Source organism: Salvelinus fontinalis, chromosome 34 (assembly GCF_029448725.1).
Source record: "Salvelinus fontinalis isolate EN_2023a chromosome 34, ASM2944872v1, whole genome shotgun sequence".
NCBI classification, from domain to species: domain Eukaryota; kingdom Metazoa; phylum Chordata; class Actinopteri; order Salmoniformes; family Salmonidae; genus Salvelinus; species Salvelinus fontinalis.
In genome coordinates, this window is record NC_074698.1 from 8,853,078 (window position 1) to 8,878,077 (window position 25,000).

The following is a 25,000-nucleotide window of genomic DNA, read 5'->3' on the forward strand; positions in this document are numbered from 1 at the left end:
AGGAGAAAACGTAGAGACGATAGATGCTGCTGCAGGTTATACGTCCTGGCCTGTTATCGTATAACAGAGACAAAAGCGCCCAACATGTCATACACATAACCCCTAGTAGATTACATTTCTCAATTGTTGCTTTTTCTGTGTATTATTTTCCATGTAGAATTGTTTTTGTTGATATATTATTATTGTTGCTCAAACATATTGTTAATTTACAGTGTGTAATACTAATATATACATTGTGTGTAATACAGTGTGTAATACTAATATATACATTGTGTGTAATACAGTGTGTAATACTAATATATACATTGTGTGTAATACAGTGTGTAATACTAATATATACATTGTGTGTAATACAGTGTGTAATACTAATATATACATTGTGTGTGATACAGTGTGTAATACTAATATATACATTGTGTGTAATACAGTGTGTAATACTAATATATACATTGTGTATAATACAGTGTGTAATAGAGTGTGTAATACTAATATATACATTGTGTGTAATACAGTGTGTAATAGAGTGTGTAATACTAATATATACATTGTGTGTAATACAGTGTGTAATACTAATATATACATTGTGTGTAATACAGTGTGTAATACTAATATATACATTGCTTTGGCGACCGTGGCAACCACCCATTCATGCCAATAAAGCAGAGAGAGGATAGGGAGACAAAGACGGGTGGTTAAGACTTGTGTATGTGTCCCTTACTTTTCTACCTAGTTGTTTCGCTAAACAGGGTAACTATGGGGAGGAAGTATAATACCGAATAACTTCTATCCAAGCTTCACTAATCATTACCTCAAGAGATACTCACTCAGGGAGACACCTCCAACTCAATTCAACTCAGCTGATATAAATGTGTCTTGAGGCACCCATAAATGCCATTATGTACAGCCATTCTATTGCAGGGAAATGGGATTTGTTTTGTTTACTGTGACAGGCCAGGTCAGTCAATAAGAGGCTGGCTGTGTGTGTGTGTGTGTGTGTGTGTGTGTGGCTCACGGGTAAGTAAGGAGACCATTAAACACACATCACATTACCTCCTACCCGCCACCCTGGGCAAAAAGGAACACCCACACAAAGACGTAGAGGCACACAAACATCCACAACTAGAGAAAGTAGCCATTGTACGTCAAATGACAATGGTTGACTTTAGCTTCATGCAAGATGACCTGACTAAGAATCCTGGGTAATTTGCGGTATTTGTTTTGGCTATGGGAGCAATGTGTGACATGGGGTCAAGGAAACAAGAAAACATTGTTTCGTAACTGTGCCAGTTGAAACAAAACCTTCTCGTATGGGAATACATCTTTGAAACGACGAACAATGTATTGTCTACGATGACCTTTTGTAGACAAAGTGGCAGTTGTGGGAGAGCATTGCTTTCTGTAGGTGTAACTTACATCAGCATGGCTGGTTGATGTAGTATGGTGTGTGTATGAGTCACTGTTTTTGAACATACTGTATGTGTGTGTGTGTGTGTGTGTGTCACTGTGTGTGTCTGAAGCTAGGTCTCAATAGGCTACTGTTAAGTAGTGGGGCAGAACAGAGAGGACAGAGGGAGGCTGACTGGATGGAGGATGTGACCTGAACAGGGTCCATAAAGGTCACTCATGCCTGACCAAGTCCCTCTGTCAGTCTTATCTGAGGCCAGAGCCAATAGAGAAACGCAAACAGAGATTTCACAACATGGACATTTACATTCAAACAGACGCCTGTCTCAAGCATATTTGAACTGCTGTGGTTGACTGTGGTTATCATCAGCAACATGTTGGGATGGGAGTTGTGGGCCATCCGTCTTGGTCCCACTCACTCACACACCATACGCTTGAGTAGACAGAGACAAAAGTAACCAAGGAGAGGTTATATTTTAATCTATCGTAGTCGCTGGTTGCTACGTCTCACAGGCAGACCTCCTCTCCCCTTTGACTCTTACAAAGAAAATAATCAAGAACGAGACCAATTCCCTCCCGGCTCTGCTCTGAAGAGACCTTGAGCCTATGGGAACTCAATAGACATTTCTCACTGTGTTTTAGCCTGGCAAGGAAAAAGAGAGAAGGTCGGCGTCCCAAATGACACCAAGTAGTGCACTCTTTTTGATCAGGGCCAATATGGCTTTGGTCAAAAGTAGTGCACTGTGTAGGGAAGAGGGTATCATTTGGAACGCAATCAAGAACTTGATGAAATAACAGGAGCAGCGGTGTTGCTGTTGGATGGCAGTGTCCGTGAGTCAGCCTGCCTCCTAACAGCTAGGACTATCTCTCCCTGTCGTTCTGTCCTCAGAGAGAAACCAAGTTTGCGTTGCCAGGGAAACCCAGGCCAAATTGGCGTCGACGACTGAGCAAAGGAGCCATTTTGATTCATTGGACTGTTTTTCCTCCAGGCAAAACAGGAGGCATTTGGAGGCAATCAGAAGCTCATCCAGGGGTAATATGTGACAGATCAGCCAGTAACACCCACCCAATAACCATATAACAACTTACCTAGAGCCAGCTGAAAGTAGACGAGGGTGTATGCGGGTGTGAAGGTGGCGAGATGAGAAGTTGCTTAACCTGAAGGATGCCAAAAAAGAGCCTTTTGATATGCTTCTTCGCCACATGGACTTGTGCTCGCAAATATACTTTGATATTGCAAACCAGTAATGTGTATAGTCAATATGAAGTGTTTAGGCTGTCGGGGTAGGACAGAGTTTTGATATTTCGAGTTGGTGCCTGCCTATATCTACTGACCACTCTGTCCCGCTCTTCCACCTGTGTTAGAAAGGGAGGAGGGGACACCTGTGTCTGGCTGGAACCCCCTGAGAACCAGAGATCCAGGGCCTGTCAGCCTGTCTTGTGAATGATCCACCATCACAAGACCCAGGCCAGCACTGCCAAGAGCCCCCCACCCCTCCCCCCCAATACACAGAGAGAGAGAGAGATAAGCTGAGGTAGGAGAGAGATTGCAGACAGGAACAGTCTGGATGAGAAGTCTGTTCATATCTGCTAATCTTCCCAAATATGTGCTCAGATTAAACAGTTAACCCATCGTTAACCTATTGTTTTGGTTCACATTGTTCTCTTGGTATTTCTCACTAGATTCTCGCAAACTTTCTCCCTCTCTCCCCTGTCAGTGCCCCCTTTCCATCTCTCTCTCATCTGCTGTATATGTGGACCAGGGCGATCTGTCTCTCTTTCCAGTCCTTGTCTTCCTTTTTTCCCTTCTTCCCTTCATTCTCCTGGCAATGTGACGCGAGGTCGTCCCCTGAACACTAACCCATTGCCTGAACACTAAACCATTGTCTGTGCGAAGATGGCAACTTAAGCAAATTCCCGCGCCTAATTCCATTCGTTCTGCTTGGGATTCAATTGAATTGGTTTCACGGAGAAAATTGCGGCCCGTCAAAAGCGTTGTTTTCTCTCTCTGTCTCTCGTCCACTGACCAGGGTGTGTAGGGAGGAACAGCATACACAGTGGATTCCTGTCTCTCTCTCTACACACACACACACACACACACACACACACACACACAAATCTTTTGGCACCAAATACACTCTGGGTCTCAATAACACGCTCTTCTTGAGTGAATAGGAATTTTGTCCAAAACACTGTGGAAGTCACTTTACTATTTAGGCCAGCATGATGTGTGTCCACACCCAGAGTTCAACGTGAGGAGAGGGTGGGGCCACTAAATGTTGCTGAGATCTCACAAAGGGAAGGAGAACACTCAAACCTCCTACTACTGTACATACTCGTACCATAGTACAGTCAGTGCACACAGGCACTTTCTCACAGTCATCCACACACTGACCACATCCGTCTGAACGGTGCTTAAGAGGTAAGCTTGCTGGGCCACTTCCTCGTAGAGAGCTAGTTTCTTAGCATAACTCAAACGGAGGAGCTAACGCACCTCAGACCGTGCTCACGGTCACTTCTAACCTTAAAAGGCTAGGTTGTGGTTATAGGTGTGGGCCCTGTGGTGCTAGCTCTGCTAACACTAGCTAGCACACGCGCTAATGCTAACCACGGAGAGATGTGCTGTCTTCCATGCTGTCTGCCCCATGTCATTCTCTGTGTCTGCACTCTCCAAGCTTACCATATCCCACACCCTATCGTTAGCCCGTGGTGGTGGAATAAAACCATAAACCCAAGAATCCCTCATTACCAAAGGGACGGTGAACAAGATCAACAAGTCGGACATGACTGAGCAACGTTTCTCGCTCTGTTATTGTGCAAATCTTACACGAGGCTCACATGAGTGTGTGAGCCTAAAACGGCAGTGGGTGCCTGTGTCTGTGTCTGCTATACGGAGAGATGACTCTGTGTTACGTAACGTCGTGTTTTCCCCTTGCTCTGTGTAGCTGTGAAGTGTTTTAATATGCTTTCTCGTATGGTAGGTTCCACTCTGTACCACGTATAGGAGGCACATTTGTAGTGACTGGGCGAGTGAATTCAAAGCACATCCTGTGTGAGAAGGCAGAACCTGCGATTTCCTGAGTGAGAATTCACACAATGCTAACTAACGCACACAGAGACCCTAACACACACGTAGACTCGTTGTACGCACAAACACAAACAGACATGTTCTCATAAAACCCACTGATAACCATGTACCAATGAACACATTCTTCCTAACACAAACTCACAATGGTGAGAAAAAAAGAAAAAAAAATCAAATGTACAGACAGACACACCTGTGTGTGGCGGGGGGGGCTTAAGTTGAATGTGGTCATAAGGCAACGGTTGTGAGTGAGAGTGTATTCTGATTGGAGGGTGGGTTGGAGGTTGGAGTGAAGGGGAGGCTGCGGAGGGGAGGTTGCCCTGGTTTTCCTGTGCTATCAGTGCAGCTGATCAGCGTCTGGGTATGATGCCAGCCAGCTAGGCTCAGAAAACAAACACAACCAGGACTCCTCTCCAACACTGCCCTTATTAGCATTCACTGAACTAGGGTAAGCCTTACAGCACAGGGTAGTCAGAAAGTGGGGAGTCATTGTAGACTGCTAAAGGATATGCTGAAATAGAGATGTGGTTTGTCTGAAATTGTAGGATAAACGAACAAAGTGATATTCTGTCTGTATCTCATATTGAGCCATATCTTACATTCTTCGAAAAAAAGGTGCTATCTAGAACCTAAAACGTTTCGGCTGTCCCCATAGGATAACCCTTTGAAGAACCATTTTTGGTTCCAGGTAGAACCCTTTTGGTTTCAGGTAGAGCTCCTTTGGGTTCCATGTGGAAACCTTTCCATAGAGGGTTCTACCTGGACTCAAAAAGGGTTCTACCTGGAACCAAAAAGGGTTCTCCTATGGGGACAGCTGAATAATCCTTTTGGAACCCTTTTTCTAAGAGTGTAGAGTGAGCAGGTAACATCAACATCTCTGTACTTTTCTCTATACTCTGACACCTCTTTCTCTTCTCTTCCATTATCGTCTTCACTCAATCTCCTTCCTCTCCTCTCCTCTCCTCTCCTCTCCTCTCCTCTCCTCTCCTCTCCTCTCCTCTCCTCTCCTCTCCTCTCTCTAATGTGGATACAGGGTAGTGTTAGTCAGACCAATCAGGCCAAGGCTCAGTCAAGTGTGTATGTATGTGTGTGTATGTGTGTGTGTGCACGTGCGTGTGTGTGTATTAGTGTGCGTGTGTGTTAGTGGGCGTGGTGGCATGCAGGGCTGCTGGCCAGACCTAATCCATAAACACAGGGTTCAGTTCAGGGAGAGGTTGCAGGAAAAGGCTCTTGGCCGGGCACAGTGGATGCCCACCCCCTCAAACACATCCAAATGTCACTGCACTCCTTCCCTTGCCCTGACCCTCTGGAGAAAACAAAGGGGGAAATGTATGCACGCTCCCCGATGACGAGGTATTGAGCACTGATACGCCATGGTCATGAGGAGCCTCTCCGGTGGGAGTCATGTGGAGGGAGGAGGAGGGGAGGATGCAGATGTGCGAGCCCAGCGGACAGAGAGGGCGGGATGGTAGGAGAACAACATGCCATTGTTCGGGGAGAGGGGACGGGAACGGCCGGCCCACAGGCCCACGAGAGAAAGAGGCAGCTGGGGTCAGTCAACGGTTCACGGTTCACACACAGCCATGACACTGGCACACTAGCGTCTTAGCTGAGGTCTCTTCTCTCGGGTACAAGGACAGAGTTGGCCTATGTAATAATCTCCAGAGAGCTAAAACACTGACAGTGGCAATTATGTTGGAGAGGACATACAGTATCTTTCCTTGTCATGAGGTGGGTGGGGGGTGGTGCTGCTGCAGGCAATGAGCTAGACACCTCTCTGCCCGGGTCCTCACAGTGGGAGCCAACAAGTTAGCAGCCTGTTGACAGCGCTAAGCAGCACCCCCATAGAGCCACATAGAGCTCTAGTAGTCTCTCACTCACCAGCATGGCTCTACGGCACCACAGACCGATAAGAGGGAAGAAACCGAGTAACATTGATGAAGAGACTGATGACAGCGGAGGCAGAAGATTGCTCATCAAACAATGACTCTGTGGTCACCACGATAAGAAGCCGGCTGTTGATCTATATATTGATTTATTGCCAGTAAAAAATGACAGACAATTAAATAATATCTGTCTGGCCATGCCCTGAGATGCCCTGAGGCCCTGAGACTGGATATGAGAAATGGCTCCTTGTGTCCTCATGCAGTACCACCCACTGTTTTAATATGCTATAGCTGTACAAACGGAGTCACTGAATCTTGTTAAACAGCTGTCTTTGTTCACTATTAAAAGACATGCCTCGTGTAAAACTGTAGGTTAGAGATATGATTCAAATAGGTGGTTGTGTTTTTAATCTTGCCGGTGCAAGAGCAAGACAGGCATCCACTGACACACAACGACCCTAATAGAAAACCATGCACGTACTGTACCATTAGTGTGGTTGTGGTTGTGCACACAAACACACACACACACACACACACACACACTGTTTGATATCTGACACTAATCTAGAGTCTAAAATCATAGACATGCTCTGACAGACTCTCGGGCTGCAGCAACATCATTACCCAACACCTTCCACCACCATGTGAGGGGAGGAGGCCACATGATCCAACCAACCAGAGGTGTTAGCTACATATATACCGCAATGTAAACTTGCGAACTTGTCACTTCTCGACCGGCGGTAGCGCACGACACTTGCCTGATAGTTTATTTTTATTTATTTCACCTTTATTTAACTTGGCAAGTCAGTTAAAAACCTATTCTTATTTACAATGACGGCCTACCAGAAGGCAAATGGCCTCCTGCAGGGATGGGGGCTGGGATTAAAAAGAAAAAGAAATTAAATAAAAATATAGGACAAAACACACATCACGACAAGAGAGACAACACAAGTTGCCCCCCTCTACGCAGGGCAGTGTAAACACAATTGTCTCTAAGTCAACACTCTTACAATAAACATTTGAATAGCATAGCAATGTTTTTGAAACAGCTGAAATACAGACATTTTCCTTATTTTATTGACTTATTTGATTGAATTTGTACCTGAAATTGTAGTGGCAGCTTGTTACATTCTGACATGATCACTGTAGCTTTAAATCTCAACAGCGTATTTTTTTATTTTGCTTGGCTGCACTGAGGTCCAGGCAAGAAGTTACTCCCCAGAGAATTATCATCGCTTCAGTCTCAATTATCTTTTCCCTCATATAATGACTTCCATGATAATGATAAAATCACGCCTGGTTTGTTCTAAGGTTACTTTAATATGAGAGCAAGTGTAAGCCTAAGAGCTCCTATCTAGCTATGGCTCAGCTAATCGTCAGCATATAGCTACAGCCAGCATGTTTATGTGAGGATGCAGAAATTATTTTGTTTAGCTAGCTAACGTTACCTAGCTAGCTGTGTAGCCTATATTATAATATGAATGACACTGTATGATAACATTACTGTCTTTTATATTCGTATGGGAGGGGTAAACATTCAGTATTGATATGCTAATGTTACTTGAGTTAGCTGTGTATTGTCAGCACTTTAATGTGTACATGTAGCGGACATGAGTCGGTTATGGTCACGTGATGAAGTAGCCCCGCCTGCGAACTTCAAAACCAGTGTCTGCCCTCAGCCCAAGAGGGAATTTTCTCTTGGGTTGCAGTCCAAACGCAAAGTAGACAGCCACCGGCCCTATACCCTCAGCCCTTGAATGACTTTTTACATTGTCACATACGAGTGTACCTTAAATGTCCCTTTCCTAAGTGAGGGAGAGTGATGATCGGAGAGGAAATCTTGATGTTGAGTTTAAAAACAACCAACCTAAAGCTAGTAATGTACCTAGCAAGCTAACATAGCTAGCTAGCACTCCTGTCAGGTAGCTAGCTACAGTTACCTATAGCTGGCTAGCTAGTTTTATAGCTTGGTCATTTATTCCAATCCATTTCTGAATTCCCAAAACTATGTTTATGAAGCTAGCAACATTTTATAGGCTCCTCACTACGAGACTAAGCCATTTGAGCATCATTCCCATTTGCCAATGCAAAAATCTATGTTATCTATAGAAATTCTTTAGCAAGCTAGTGTCATAGTTTTGTCTCACATGCCAAAAATGTAGCCATGTTGACAAAATTTTACATTTTGCCGCGTTTGAAACATGAATACAGTTTGCATTGAATTGTGGGTCATATCAATCCTACAAGTGATCAAAGTTCTCCACTCGCTCCCTCAAGCTAAATCAAGGGCCTTGGGGGCAATTGGACCTCCACTTAAGATGGCAATCAAACTGCATCTGGTTTCGACAGGGATTCCCCCGAGGGAAAGTGGCTAGCACAAGGGCTGAGGGGGTAAAATGAACGTGTTTGGACTGCAAGCTTGGTCGAATCAAATCAAATCAAATTTAAAGAGCAGCAGTAAAAAATAACAATATATACAGGGGGGTGCCGGTACAGAGTCAATGCGCGGTGGCACCGGTTAGTTGAGGTAGTATGTACAGGTAGAGCTAATTACATTTACATTTTACATTTAAGTCATTTAGCAGACGCTCTTATCCAGAGCGACTTACAAATTGGTGCATTCACCTTATGATATCCAGTGGAACAACCACTTTACAATAGTGCATCTAACTCTTTTAAGGGGGGGGGGGGGGTTAGAAGGATTACTTTATCCTATCCTAGGTATTCCTTAAAGAGGTGGGGTTTCAGGTGTCTCCGGAAGGTGGTGATTGACTCCGCTGACCTAGCGTCGTGAGGGAGTTTGTTCCACCATTGGGGTGCCAGAGCAGCGAACAGTTTTGACTGGGCTGAGCGGGAACTGTACTTCCTCAGAGGTAGGGAGGCGAGCAGGCCAGAGGTGGATGAACGCAGTGCCCTTGTTTGGGTGTAGGGCCTGATCAGAGCCTGAAGGTACGGAGGTGCCGTTTCCCTCACAGCTCCGTAGGCAAGCACCATGGTCTTGTAGCGGATGCGAGCTTCAACTGGAAGCCAGTGGAGAGAGCGGAGGAGCGGGGTGACGTGAGAGAACTTGGGAAAGTTGAACACCAGACGGGCTGCGGCGTTCTGGATGAGTTGTAGGGGTTTAATGGCACAGGCAGGGAGCCCAGCCAACAGCGAGTTGCAGTAATCCAGACGGGAGATGACAAGTGCCTGGATTAGGACCTGCGCCGCTTCCTGCGTGAGGCAGGGTCGTACTCTGCGAATGTTGTAGAGCATGAACCTACAGGAACGGGTCACCGCCTTGATGTTAGTTGAGAACGACAGGGTGTTGTCCAGGATCACGCCAAGGTTCTTAGCACTCTGGGAGGAGGACACAATGGAGTTGTAATTAAAGTAACTATGCATAGATGACAACAGAGAGTGGCAGTGGTGTGGAGAGGGGAGGGGGCAATGCAAATAGTCTTATGGCTTGGGGGTAAAAGCTGTTTAGAAGCCTCTTGGACCTAGACTTGGCGCTCCGGTACCGCTTGCCGTGTGGTAGCAGAGAGAACAGTCTATGACTAGGGTGGCTGGTGTCTGACAATTTTTAGGGCCTTCCTCTGACACAGCCTGGTAAAGAGGTCCTGGATGGCAGGAAGCTCATCCCCAGTGATGTATTGGGCCATTAGCACTACCCTCTGTAGTGCCCTGCGGTCGTGGGCCAAACAGTTGCCATACCAGGCAGTGAAGCAACCAGTCAGGACGCTCTCCATGGTGCAGCTGTAGAACCTTTTGAGGATCTGAGGACCCATGTCAAATCTTTTCAGTCTCCTGAGGGGGAATAGGTTTTGTCGTGCCCGCTTCACAACTGTCATGGTGTGTTTGGACCATGTTAGTTTGTTGGTGATGTGGACACCAAGAAACTTGAAGCTCTCAACCTGCTTCACTGCATCCCCGTCAATGAGAATCGGGGCGTTGCTCGGTCCTCTTTTTCCTGTAGTCCACAATCATCTCCTTTGTCTTGATCACGTTGAGGGAGAGGTTGTTGTCCTGACACCACACGGCCAGGTCTCTGACCTCCTCCCTATAGGCTGTCTCATTGTTGTCGGTGATCAGGCCTACAACTGTTGTGTCATTGGCAAATGTAATGATGGTGTTGGAGTCTTGCCTGGCCATGCAGTCATGAGTGAACAGGGAGTACAGGAGAGGGCTGAGCAGGCACCCCTGAGGGGCCCCTGTGTTGAGGATCAGCGTGGCGGATGTGTTGTTACCTACAATTACCACCTGGGGGTGGCCCATCAGGAAGTCCAGTTGCAGAGGGAGGTGTTTAGTCCCAGGGTCCATAGCTTATTGATGCGCTTTGAAGGCACTATGGTGTTGAACGCTGAGCTGTAGTCAATGAATAACATTCTCACAAAGGTGTTCCTTTTGTCCAGGTGGGAAAGGACAGTGTGTAGTGCAATAGAGACTGCATCATCTGTGGATCTGTTGAGGCGGTATGCAAATTGAAGTGGGTCTAGGGTTTCTGGGATGATGGGGTTGATGTGAGCCACGACTAGCCTTTCAAAGCACTTAATGGCTACAGATGTGAGTGCTACGGGTCGGTAGTTATTTAGGCAGGTTACCTTAGAGTTCTTGGGCACAGGGACTATGTTGGTCTGCTTGAAACATCTTGATATTACAGACTCAGACAGGGAGGGTTGAAAATGTCAGTGAAGACACTTGCCAGTTGATCAGCGCATGCTCGGATACACGTCCTGGTAATCCGTCTGGCCCTGTGAATGTTGACCTGTTTAAAGGTCTTACTCACATCGGCTGCGGAGAGCGTGATCACACAGTCGTCCGGAACAGCTGATGCTCTCATGCATGTTCCAGTGCTACTTGCCTCGAAGCGGGCATAGAAGTTATTTAGCTCGTCTGGTAGGCTCGTGTCACTGGGCAGCTCTCAGTTGTGCTTCCTTTTGTAGTCAGTAACAGTTTGCAAGCCCTGCCACATCCAACGAGCATCGGAGCCGGTGTAGTACGATTCGATCTTAGTCCTGTATTGATGCTTTGCCTGTTTGATGGTTTGTTGGAGGGCATAGCGAGATTTCTTATAAGCTTCTGGGTTAGAGTCCCGCTCCTTGAAAACAGCAGCTCTGCCCTTTAGCTCGGTGAAAATGTTTCCTGTAAGCCATGGCTTCTGATTGGGGTATGTACGTACAGTCACGGTGGGGACGACGTCCTTGATGCACTTATTGATAAAGCCAGTGACTGATGTGGTGTACCACTGAATGCCATCGGAAGAATCCCAGACCATATTCCAGTCTGTGTTTTAGTGCCAACTTCGCTCTGTGGTGGTATGTAGACAGCTACAAAAAAAAATCTAGGTAGATAGTGTGGTCTACAGCTTATCATGAGATACTCTACCTCAGGCGAGCAAAACTTTGAGATTTCCTTAGATATTGTGCTCCAGCTGTTGTTTACATAAATGCATAGGCCCCCGCCCTGTGTCTTACCAGAGGCTGCTGTTCTGTCTTGCCGATAGAGTGTATAACCCGCCAACTGTGTGTTCTTAATGTCGTTTTTCAGCCACGACTCCGTGAAACATAAGATATTACAGTTTTTTATTTATTTTCCAGCGATTGAACATTAGCTAGCAGAATGGAAGGCAAGGGCAGATTAGCCAGTCGTTGCCTGATCCTCGCAAGGCACCCAGAACTTTTGCCTCGAAATCTCAGTTTCCTTCTCCAGCGAATCACAGGGATCGGGGCCTGGTCGGGTATTTTCAGTATATCCCTTGCGGCCGACTCATTGAAGAAGAACTCCTCGTCCAATTTGAGGTGAGCAATCCCAGTTCTGATGTCCAGAAGCTCTTTTTGGTCATAAGAGATGGTAGCAGCAACATTATGTATAAAACAAGTTACAAACAATGCGAAAAAACAAACAAAATAGCATGATTGGTTGAGAGCCAATAAGACGGCAGCCATACCCTCCGGCGCCATCACTACGTCTTCCCCATCATTTGCAACAATGCCAATGAGCGTCATCACTATCTTTCCTTTGCGGTTCTTCAAACTGTTGTGATTACCAGCTGAGAAGCTTTTATGAGTTGATTTTACTCCTGGCTCAGAGTTTGTCTGAGCAGTGTCTTAACATCATCCTAAAACACTCTGTGCTGGGAGTTAAATATTTTTTTTACTTAAAACCGGTTTTATCAGGATTCCTAGGATATTTTCTGAGATTCTTTTTGGATACCGGACCCAGGTTTATATCCCGCGTGTCACCATGGCGCCCAACGTGGGGTGGTCTCTCATAGGGGAGGAGGTCAAAGGGGGGGAAATGTAGCAGACATGAGTCAGTCATGGTCCCGTGATGAGGTAGCCCCGCCTGCAAACTTCCAAACCAATGTCTGCCCTCGGTCCATGAGGGAATTTCCTCTTGGTCTAAAGGTCTAAGACGTGGGAGACCCTGTTCATATCCTTTGTGTTCCATACGGGCAACAAAATAAACCCTTTCATTGTCTGCACATGCTTGTGGATTGTTGAATTATTCAAGAGGGTAATATGGTTTGGTTGCATTATTCAATATTGTAATATGTTTTGAATAGTTGTGATATCTGTGATATTTACGGTCAATTTGATCTGCGGAGCAAGAATGTCGCATTGCCAGCCACAACAGAAGGTGAGGCAAGGATGTCATCTCTCGTAGTGGGAATAGGGCCTAACTGTGTGTACTCAAAAGAAATGCATATAAAGTACCACTGCTGCTGTAGCTAGTGTACCTACTGCCTCTACTGTTACAAACACAATAACTGCATTTTTAACTAAATTGCCTCGACAAGCAGTGACGAAATATATAAATCCATAGATTGTTTCATGACCCTGAGTGGGTGGGTGTAATATCATGAGGGATTTCAAAAATATAGAAAGAGCTAAGAAGAATTATGCTTCAGGCAAAGAGGCTGTTAGGCAAATGTTTCTGTTATTGTTTCAGTAATCCTTTGTTCTAATCATTATGTCCTTTCAGACAGCTGGAGAGCCAAGGGCAAGCTGGCTGGGTGCCAAGAGAAACCAGAGGTCCAGACCTGCGTAGACTGTGTCCGAAATGGAATATAATTCCCTATATAGGCTCTGACCAAGGGTAGTGCACTAGTATTATTTTACTACTGCTCTTTTATTACTTGTTACTTTTATTTCTTATTCTTATCCGTATTTTTTTTTTTAAATGTATTGTTGGTTAGGGGCTCGTAAGTAAGCATTTCACTGTAAGGTTATAACTAACCCTGATACACATGACCATCCTACCCATGCTAGATTACGGAGACAACATTTCTAGACATCATTTCTAGACAGACACCTGTTGTATTCGGCACATGTGACTAATACAATTTATTTTGATTGATTAGGGTGCCATTTGAGACAACTCTACCAGACCAAGGGAACACTTAGTGTCGCACACCTTTATTTATCTAGGCAAGTCAGTTAAGAATAAATTCTTATTTACAATAACGGCCTACCAAAAGGCAAAAGGCCTCCTGCGGGGACCGGGGCTGGGATTAAAAATAAAAATATAAATATAGGACAAAACACACATCATGACAAGAGAGACAACACAACACTACATAAAAAGATACCTAAAACAACAACATAGCAAGGCAGCAACACATGACAACAACATGGTAGCAACATAACATGGTAGCAGCACAAAACATGGTACAAACGTTATTGGGCACAGACAACAGCACAAAGGGCAAGAAGGTAGAGACAACGATACATCACGCAAAGCAGCCACAACTGTCAGTAAGAGTGTCTATGATTGAGTCTTTGAATGAAGAGATGAAACTGTCCAGTTTGAATGTTTGTTGCAGCTCGTTCCAGTCGCTAGCTGCAGCAAACTGAAAAGACAAGCGACCCAGGGATGTGTGTGCTTCCGGGACCTTTAACAGAATGTGACTGGCAGAACGGGTGTTGTATGTGGAGGATGAGGGCTGCAGTAGATGTCTCAGATAGGGGGGAATGAGGCCTAAGAGGGTTTTATAAATAAGCATCAACCAGTGGGTCTTGCGACGGGTATACAGAGATGACCAGTTTACAGAGGAGTATAGAGCTCAGTGATGTGTCCTATAAGGAGCATTGGTGGCAAATCTGATAGCCGAATGGTAAAGAACATCTAGCCGCTCGAGAGCACCCTTACCTGCCGATCTATGAATGATGTCTCCATAATCTAGCATGGGTAGGATGGTCATGTGAATCAGGGTTAGCTTGGCAACTGGGGTGAAAGAGGAGCGATTACGATAGAGGGAACTAAGTCTAGATTTAACTTTCGCTTTGATATGTGCTGAGAGAAGGACAGTGCACCGTCTAGCCATACTCCCAAGTAATTCTATGAGGTGACTACCTCAAGCTCTAAACCCTCAGATGTAGTAATAACACCTGTGGGAAGAGGGGCTTACCAAACCTTACCAAACCACATTACCTTTGTTTTGGAGGTGTTCAGAACAATGTTAGGATAGAGAAAGCTTGTTGGATGCTAAGAAAGCTTTGTTGTAGAGCGTTTAACACAAAGTCTGTGGAGGGGCCAGCTGAGTATAAGACTGTATCATCTGCATATAAATGGATGAGAGAGCTTCCTACTGCCGGAGCTATGTTGTTGATGTAAATTGAGAAGAGTGCAGGGGCCTAGGATCGAGCCTTAGGGTACTCCCTTGGTGACAGGCAGTGGCGGAGACAGCAGATTTTCTGACTTCATACACTGCACTCTTTGAGAGAGGTTGTTAGCAAACCAGGCCAAAGACCCCTCAGAGACACCAATACTCCTTAGCCGGCCCACAAGAATGGAATGGTCTACCATATCAAAAGCTTTGGCCAAGTCAATAAAAATAGCAGCACAACATTGCTTAGAATCAAGGGCAATTGTGACATCATTGAGGACCTTTAAGGTTGCAGTGACACATCCATAACCTGAGCGGAAACCAGATTGCATACCAGAGAGAATACTATAGACATCAAGAAAGCCAGTCAGTTAATTATTGACAAGTTTTTCCAACACTTTTGATAAACAGGGCAAAATAGAAATAGGCATATAACAGTTAGGATCAGCTTGATCTCCCCCTTTAAATAAAGGACAAACCGTGGCTGCCTTCCAAGCAATGGGAACCTTCCCAGAAAGGAGAGACAGGTTAAAGAAGTTGGAGATAGGCTTGGCGATGACAGGGGCAGCAACCTTAAAGAAGAAAGGGTCTGACACAGATGTTTTTTTGGGGTCACGTTTCAGGAGCTCCTTTAGCACCTTGGACTCAGTGACTGCCTGCAGGGACAAACTTTGTTGCGGGGCAGGGGAGAAAGAGGGAGAAGCATCAGGGATAGTTGCATTAGAAGGGATGGGAGATGAGGAAATGTTGGACGGGCAAGGAGGCATGGCTGAGTCAAATAGGAATCCTGACTTAATGAAGTGGTGATTAAAGAGCTCAGCCATGTGCTTCTTGTCAGTAAAAACCACATCATCAACTTTAAAGGACATGGGTAGCTGTGAGGAGGAGGGTTTATTCTCCAGGTCTTTAACCGTTTCCCAGAACTTCTTGGGGTTAGACCCAAAGAGAGAGAACTGCTCCTTAAAGTAACTAACTTTGGCCTTCCGGATAGCCTGAGTGCACTTATTTCCCATTTGCCTGAACAAGAGCCAGTCAGCCTGAGTATGCGTATGCCGAGCCTTTCGCCAAATGGAATTCTTGAGGTGGAGTCACGGTGGAACCACGGGCTGAACCTGGTTTTAATTCTCATTTTCTTTATGTGTTTGTTATACCACTGAAAATATCAAAAAGAAGGTCCAAGCATCTTTGACAGAGGGGGATCAAGCTGATTCTATACCATTTTACAGAGGCCAGGTCATGAAGGAAGGCTCATTTTAGCAAGCGTCTATGACAAATCAGGACAGGTCGTTTCACTGAGCAGCCATTACGAACACAGGCTGTAAAACAGTGATCCCTAAGGTCATTACAGAAAACAGCAGACTGATACCTATCAGGATTATTTGTGAGGATAACATCGAGGAGAGTAGCCTCTTCTGGGTGTTTGTAGTCATACCTTGTGGGATTGGTAATAATCTGTGAAAGATTTGGGGAGTCCCATTGCTTTAGGACTTGTTCAGGTGGTTTATGTCCCAGTTTAGGTCACCTAGCAGGACAAATTCAGACTTAGTGTAAGGGGCCAGGAGAGAGCTAAGTTTAGATAGGGTACAGGCCGGTGCCGATGGAGGACAATAGCACACAGCAACAGTCAACAAAGTACTATTTGAAAGTGTAATACTTAAAACCAGCTAATCAAATTGTTTGGGGACAGACTTGGTGGAGACAACCCAAGCACTGAAGGTTTAACCACATCTCAGTAATGACCAACACATCTGGATTGGAGCTGTGAACCCACACTTTCAATTGATCAACTTTAGGTAATAAGCTTCTAGTGTTAACGTGCAGAAAACCCAGGCTTTTACGAGAGCAGAAATCAGTGAATCAGATATCAGAGCACACGTCAGAATTGGAGCTAGCAACAGTAGGTGGGCCAGGGTGTACATGCACATGTCCAGATATCATCAACAGTAATACAATCAGGACACGGCAGAGGACAGGGAGAGCTCTGCAGTGCTGATTTGTGACATCTGAATGTGCATCAGATGGCAACAAGATCATATTGTACAGCAATTTCATCAGGTAACATGAATACGAAGCCGGCGATGAGGTGGTTAGAATAGGAATGGGATGGGAGGCCAAAAGTCTGTGTAACCAATAGACGGAAACCACACACTTTTACAGTGCACAAAACCCCAGGCCAACTGAGCTCCACTCCCACATCAAGTCTCCAAGGTCCAAGTTGATGAATGGCATCAGCTAAATAATAGCAATGAAAACAAACACCTGTGAATTCCACGGTGACCTTTCACTGAGTGATTAGCCTGACTCATTAGCCTATGCTAGCTCTGAAACACACCTGTGTATATTACAGTAATACATCACTCTCATACTCCATCTTGTAAAGATTGGGTTCCATGTCAAGGGGCACACACACCTGCACTGACTGTTCCACGGTACTCAGAGTAGAGTGACGTGGTTCCTCTCTAACATACACATGGATAGTTCATCTGTGCTTCTCATGGTCATATCTACCCACATACTGTCCCAAACACAGGGGTGTAGTGTTGCTGGAGCACGGGAAGGGAAAGGGGAAAGGGAAAGGGGATACCTAGTCAGTTGCACAGCTGAATGCATTCAACCGAAATGTGTCTTCTGCATTTAACCCAACCTCTCTGAATCAGAGAGGTGTGGGAGCTGCACAACCTCACTCTTTTCAATTTGAGAATACACAGAGGTGGTAACACTATTTCTATCAAATGTACTCTCATCAATTATAAATCTATTATATTGAATTACCACAAAAAAAACATTAATAACAATAGAATGACTCATCAAATACTGTATATGGCCAAAAGTGCTCGTCAAACATCTCATTCCAAAATCATGGACATTAATATGGAGTTCGTCGCCCCTTTGCTGCTATAACAGCTTCCACTCTTCTGGGAAGGCTTTCCACTAGATGTTGGAACGTTGCTGCAGGGACTTGCTTCAACTCAGCCACAAGAGCATTAGTGAGGTCGGGCACTTATGTTGTGTGATTAGGCCTGGCTCGCAGTTGGCGTACCAATTCATCCCAAAGGTGGTTGATGGGGTTGAGGTCAGGGCTCTGTGCAGGGCAGTCAAGTTCTTCCACACCGATCTCGACAAACCATTTCTATATGGACCTTGCTTTGTGCACGGGGGCATTGTAAAGCTGAAACAGGAAAGGGCCTTTCCCAAACTGTTGCCACAAAGTTGGAAGCACAGAATCGTCTAGAATGTCATTGTATGCTTTAGTGTTAAGATTTCCCTTCACTGGAACTAAGGGGCCTATCCCAAACCATGAAAAACAGCCCCAGACCATTAATCCTCCTCCACCAAACTTTACAGATGGCACTTTACATTGGGGCACATAGTGTTCTCCTGGCATCCACCAAACCCAGATTCGTCCGTTGGACTGCCAGATGGTGAAGTGTGATTCATCACTCCAGAGAATGTGTTTCCACTGCTCCGGAGTCCAATGGCGACCAATGGCGGCCAATTACGCCACTCCAGCCAATGCTTGACATTGCGCATGGTGATTTTAGGCTTATGTGCGGCTGCTCGGAAATGGAATCCCATTTCATGAAGCTCCCGACGAACAGTTATTGTGCTGATGTTGATTCAAGAGGCAGTTTGGAGTTTGGTAGTAAGTGTTGCAAGCAAGCACAGACAATTTTTTATGCCCAACGCACTTCAGTACTCAGCGGTCCAGTTCTGTGAGCTTGTGTGGCCTAACACTTTGCGGCTGAGCCGTTGTTGCTCCTAGACGTTTCCACTTCACAATAACAGCACTTATAGTTGACTGGGGCAGCTCTAGCAGGGCAGACATTTGACGAACTGACTTGTTGGAAAGGTGGCATCCTATGACGGTGCTACATTGAAAGTCACTGAGCTCTTCAGTAAGCCCATTCTACTGTCAATGTTTGTCTATGGAGATTGCACGGGTGTGTGCTCGATTTTATACACCTGTCAACAACGGGTGTGGCTGAAATAGCCAAATCCCCTAATTTGAAGGAGTGGCCACATACTTTTGTATATGTAGAGTAGGTAAATGGTGGTTTCTTCTCTGTCTTCTCTCTGAGGGTGGCGAGAATGATGAAGAACTGTAGGCTACGTGTGTGCCTGTTGGCTCGACCTCTTTGGCCAATCAGTATAACATACATTAGATATCTCATTCCCTGCAGCTCGGCGGAGTGTGAGCGACGCAGCACTAGTTTGGTATGTCAGGGTGGGCAATTGTAAATGTGAATTGGGCCAAGTTGGAGGTAAATATGCATTTAGGGTTATAGTTTTTTGAGATGCATGAATACACTACACCAAAAGCTTGATTTTATGGCTGTTTTTAAACGAATTTCCTGATTTTCTACGTAGTAGTGATTTCTGTTCACTACTTGGTCAATTGATTTGATAGCATGTTTAATCTGTGCAAATAAATTCCATTAATTGATAGTTCACCTCTGTTTTCTTTTATTCTGTAATATGGTATTCTGTAACCATGTGTTCAAGCTAATCAAATCAAAGTTGATTTATGATACAGCGTAGTGTAGGCTACACAATACAATGAAATGCCTACTCGCAACGAAAGCTCTCTTCGCAAACAGTGCAATGATAGTAAGCTATATGTATTTCTATTTAGATTAGGTTATAGCCTACAAATAGCTATCCCACGTAGTTATAGGCCTCTTAGATTATACGGCAAATGATTGTTGTTTGTTCCTGAACTGGCCGGATGACAGAGCTATCCTTCAGCAACACAAGTTGGTTCAACGTCTTTAACAACATTGCGCGATTCTGCCGCTGTCCTTTCAGCACCAGGAAGGGCTGTCCAATCACTTAATACCACTCATCAAGACATGTTGCCTACGCCTAATAGTCCTGGTCATCACTTGTTATTATTACAAATAAGATATTCTCACTTCTCACAATGATGCTCGTTTAGTAAAGTTGGATCAAAGCAGAGTCAATGTCTCGCAAGATCCCATAATGATTCATGATCATTTTACTGATGCAGATGCAGTTGGGATGTTTCACCGGTAAAACCTGAATAATTATCCGTATCATTCCTATTTTGAAATGAGCTATGCCTAACTTGGTGTTTGAGGGTATTACAAATAGAACATTTTCTTGAGGCAATATGTGTGGGCATACAGTAGGCAGAAGTTACAATTGGAGGATACATTTTATGCGTAGGCCTATTCTACAATGAGATCCCATAGGCCACATCTGTCGGTACAAACATTGAATGAGGAAATGATTATGTCGTTTAAATATATTTTTTGCACTCCCTTACCTCAACAAAAAAAATGCACTAGTCCTCAACCAAAACAGCACATGATACCTCTCGGATTCCCATACATTACAGACACAGATGCACGCTGCACGCATGCATGTACTGTACACACAGGAAGAATAAAATAAAAAACTGCCTTCCATGTTGACCAGCTGGCCTTGTCCTTGACACACAACTGAGACACTCCCTCTCTTACGCTCAAAAACACTCAAAAGCTCAACACACCCATACCCAGGTGCTTACACCCCCTCACTCCCCCGTTCCCCCCATTCCTCCACTCCCACACGGCGCACTCTGACCCCCAAAGCCAGGTGACAGGTGCTCCTCCAACCCCAACTCTCACCACGTCTCTGCTCTACTCAGTACTGACACACACAGGGTTGGATCTTAAGTATTATTTACAATACTCTTACATAGTAGCTACAATACTACTCCTTCTCGTAATTCACATAGTTATAATACACAGTCATAGACAGGAGCTATGGAACAATACAGATTGGCAATGCGACTGATGCATTTCCTTGTGTTCATAGTACACAACATTCTTGACCTGGACTGGACTATGGGTTTGGCACTATACTCCATTCAATACTTATCACTGTGTTTTCCCAATGAATGTATTCATATTCACATTGTATGTATTTATGTTCCTTAGAATGGCAGAGACCTCCCTGCTGGCCTGCGGGTGTATATTTAAGCATAAGGCCCGAAGAGGTGTGGTATATGGCCAACATACCACGGCTAAGGGCTGTTCTTGCGGCACGACGCGACGCGGAGTGCCTGGACACAGCTCTTAGCCGTGGTATATTGGCCATATATCACAAGCCCCCAAGGAGCCGTATTGCTATTATAAACTGGTTACCAATGTAATTAGAGCAGGAAAACTAAACATTTTGTCTGATATACCATAGCTTTCAGCCAATCAGAATTCAGGGCTCAAACGCACCCAGTTTATAATAAGAAATGAGTGTGTCACTGGATTAAAATTACAATAGTACTTACTCTAATTCTATGGGTCCCTTATGATTCAATTGTATGGGGTGTGTGCCTTGTTTTGTGTTCTGTCCCTATAACAGTGATGGCGATTGGTTCCTACCTACACAGTGTCTATGGTCATTGGTTCCTACCTACACAGTGTCTATGGTGATTGGTTCCTACCTACACAGTGTCTATGGTCATTGGTTCCTACCTACACAGTGTCTATGGTCATTGGTTCCTACCTACACAGTGTCTATGGTCATTGGTTCCTACCTACACGGTGTCTATGGTGATTGGTTCCTACCTACACAGTGTCTATGGTCATTGGTTCCTACCTACACGGTGTCTATGGTGATTGATTCCTACCTGCAGCAGAGTGAATGAGGATGCTCTGGTTGGGCCTCAGGTTGCCAAAGTCAAACAGCATCATGTAGGCGGTGATGTAGTTGACGGGGAGGGCGGCGGCCTCCTCAAATGTCATGCCCTCTGGGATGAGGAACGTGTGGGTAGCGGGCACCACGGCCACCTCCTGCCACAGCCCACAGCGATTCAGCACCAGCACCTTGTCACCCACCTGCATGGACGGGAAAGTGTGTTAGAAGTGTGTTTTACTATAAGGTTGCATAATCCCAGTACATTTCTGACAATTCCCAAGGTTTCCTGGAAACCCAAGGTTTCCAGGAATCCTGGTTGGAAGATTCACAAAATCAGGAGGGGGGGAAACCTGGGAATGTGGGATTTGGGGGAAACCTGGGAATGTGGGTAAAGTTAGTGGGATTTTGCAACCCTAACTAGCTTATATCTACTGTAGACATGTCATTTAGTTCACAAGTTACAAGTGTATATGTTTATGGAAAGCAAGGGATCAGCTGTTTTCTGGTTTGGTGTCGGGGGAATTTTACAAATCAAAGGTTCACAATGCAAATGACTGTGGCGGTCAGGTTAGTTATTTTGTCATTAGTTGTTTGTCATATAGGTTAGCACATTCACTCTGACCACACACTGTGACAACACTCAACAACATAACATGATATGGCATTAGTCCCCACTGCTACCCTTCTCTCTCTGACAATTATCTCCTCCCTCCTTATCACCCCCCCCCCCGCTCTCTCCTGCTTGTCATTTTGGGCGCCGTGTCCCCATTCGGGCTTATCAGAGCAGCAGGATCCTACGACCCTCTCCTGCCTGTCCAGGAGGAAGAGCCCCATTGTAAACTCCCCCCCCCCCCCTGCCGAGGGACTGGCCAATCAGGGAGTGAAACACCAGGGACACAGGAAACAGCCCACCACCGCATTCTAACATTCTTCCTGTTTTCTTCTTCCTCCTCCCTCCTCCACCCCACCACTGCATCCATCTGACTCCTTCCTTCCTTCCCTCGCTCCACTCCTCTCCCTTTCCCTCAACCTGCCACTCTTCCTCGCTGTCTGTCCCTCTCACTCCTTCAGTATCTCTTCTGATTGTCTCTCTCTCTCCATCGCCCTCTGTCTCACTCTCTCTGTCTTGCATAGTATCTCCTCTACCCCCTCTTTTTTCCATCTCCTTCCCTCCTCCTGTCTCCCTTTCTCTATCTCCCTCCCTCTCTCCTCCTCCCTCCATGGGCCCTGTGCGAGGAGTTGCCCGTTTCCCCTCTTCCTCATCAGTGAGACAGGACAATGGATCCCATCTTCTCCCCTGGCCGCTCTCCACTCATCAGCGGCCTTGCCAGATTCTTCTCCATGGTTGAGCACAAGACAAGCTCTCTCCTCCTAGGAACAAACCCACTCCTCCCGCCCCAGCCTCCCCACCATCCTCCCGCCCACCCGGGCCTCTCTAATGGTCTGGAGGGAGCGATGCGCCTCGCTGTCTGTCTATCCACTCCAATTAGAGAGATCTCCCTCTTCCCTCTCATTCACTCTCCCTCTCTTTATATCCCCGTCTCAAGCGGATGCGTTTTGAGTCCCTCCTCTTTCTCGCTTTCGGTCCTTTTCTATCAGTCTACATCTTTAAATCTCTTTCTTTCCCTCTGCCTGTCCTTCTCTCCGTCTCCCTGGGTCTGTGGGTGAAACTCATTGCCCTCAGTCTGTTAATTGGAGCTCCAGTATGGCAGGTAGGATCAATAGGCGTTGGAGCTTAGCAGGAAACACACTGATGACTCAACCCTCACATTCAACTACATCGGGAAGTATTGTGTGCCCATGTAAGGCATGTGAGTGGCCGTCACACACACACACACACATGCGCACACACACACACACGCACGAACGCACGCACGCACGCACGCACGCACGCACGCACGCACGCACGCACGCACACACACACACACACACACACACACACACACACACACACACACACACACACACACACACACACACACACACACACACACACACACACACACACACACACACACACACACAGAGACACACACACACACGCAAACAGAAGAACAACAGTCACACAGAACAGAGTCCCACTCAAACACACTCTTGGCCAATGTCCTCCTTGTGACTTGTCCATCACAGCACTCGTTACTGTGTGACCCCCCCCCCTCCTACTTCTGTCATGTCCTCCCCCCCTTGACTCTCCAGCCTCTAATGAAGTCACCACTATGAGGGGGAAGCTTCTCAAAGAGCCTTGTAGTCAGCTGCTGTACACCAATGGCCTTTATCAACTAGTGATTCAGGTTTGGGGTATGTGGGCCACAAGTCGGAGGTTATGTAGTTTGACGATCTCATCAACTTTTGCCCCCAATTGGTTAGATCATGGATTCTAGTGTCAACCGGAGGAGTAGCTGTGAACTCCGTATGGCACCTTAATGTTCTCATGGGGCCTAGATTAGATTAAAGGACAAAGGACAATGTATTCATCCTACTGTGTTGTGTCAGCAGTGTTGTCGTCTAACATTGTTAAGCGCAAATTATAGGCGTCCCATTGTGACATCGCTACAGGGCTCTGAGACCGCCGTCCACGGTTGACACACAGCCCATAATTCCCAACGAACGCGTCTCCGGCACGCTTCCTCTTTTCATTTGAATGTGTTGACGGTTGGAGAAATTGCTTGACCTGTGTTGAAACTTCCAAAGTCTGAAAGGCCAACGGTTCAATATTCTAGAACACCACTGTTTCTTACGCCTACACGTTTTGGACTATGATAAACCCTTCAGTCTGCTGATGTGTGAACTGTGTGAGACTGAGTGTCACGCCCTGACCTTAGAGAGCCTTTTTGTTCTCTATTTTGGTTAGGTCAGGGTGTGACTAGGGTGGGTACTCTAGTTTGTGTATTTCTATGTTGGCCTGGTATGGTTCCCAATCAGAGGCAGCTGTCTATCGTTGTCTCTGATTGGGGATCATATTTAGGCAGCCTTTTCCCACCTGTTGTGTGTGGGATCTTGATTTTGTATTGTTGCTTTTTAGCCCTACAAAGCTGTACGTTTCGTTTTGTTTCTCTTTATTGTTTTGTTGCTGGTTCACATGAATAAATGTGATGAACGCCTTCCACGCTGCACCTTGGTCCAATCCTTCCAACAACGATCGTTACACTGAGAGGGTCATCCATGGAGCATTTTATGTGTCGGGATCACGGCCCCGCCCTGTTCAAGGAACGAACCGACCTTGAGTTTGACCTATAATCTGTGCTTTCTACCTGCTCGTTCTACCGTTGCAGCTGTTACCATGACTACGGTACTACAATAGCAAGTCTTGTTACTGATAGGCTAGAACTTAGAACAAACTTGGAGACAAACGGACATTATTTCTGAGTTGTTCTTGGTCCCTCTCGGTTCTGTTGA

The 25,000-nt window shown here is 45.7% G+C and overlaps 1 protein-coding gene across 1 annotated transcript in view; it reads right to left on the reverse strand.

Moving 5' to 3' along the window:
* The window catches only part of LOC129833017 (synaptic vesicle membrane protein VAT-1 homolog), a 43,106-nt gene that overhangs the window by 13,008 nt on the left and 5,098 nt on the right, over positions 1–25,000 (reverse strand). Inside the window, exon 2 of the mRNA XM_055897232.1 lies at positions 21,597–21,804. Coding sequence (XP_055753207.1) covers positions 21,597–21,804 — 208 coding nt within the window. The remainder of the gene's footprint in view (positions 1–21,596; positions 21,805–25,000) is intronic.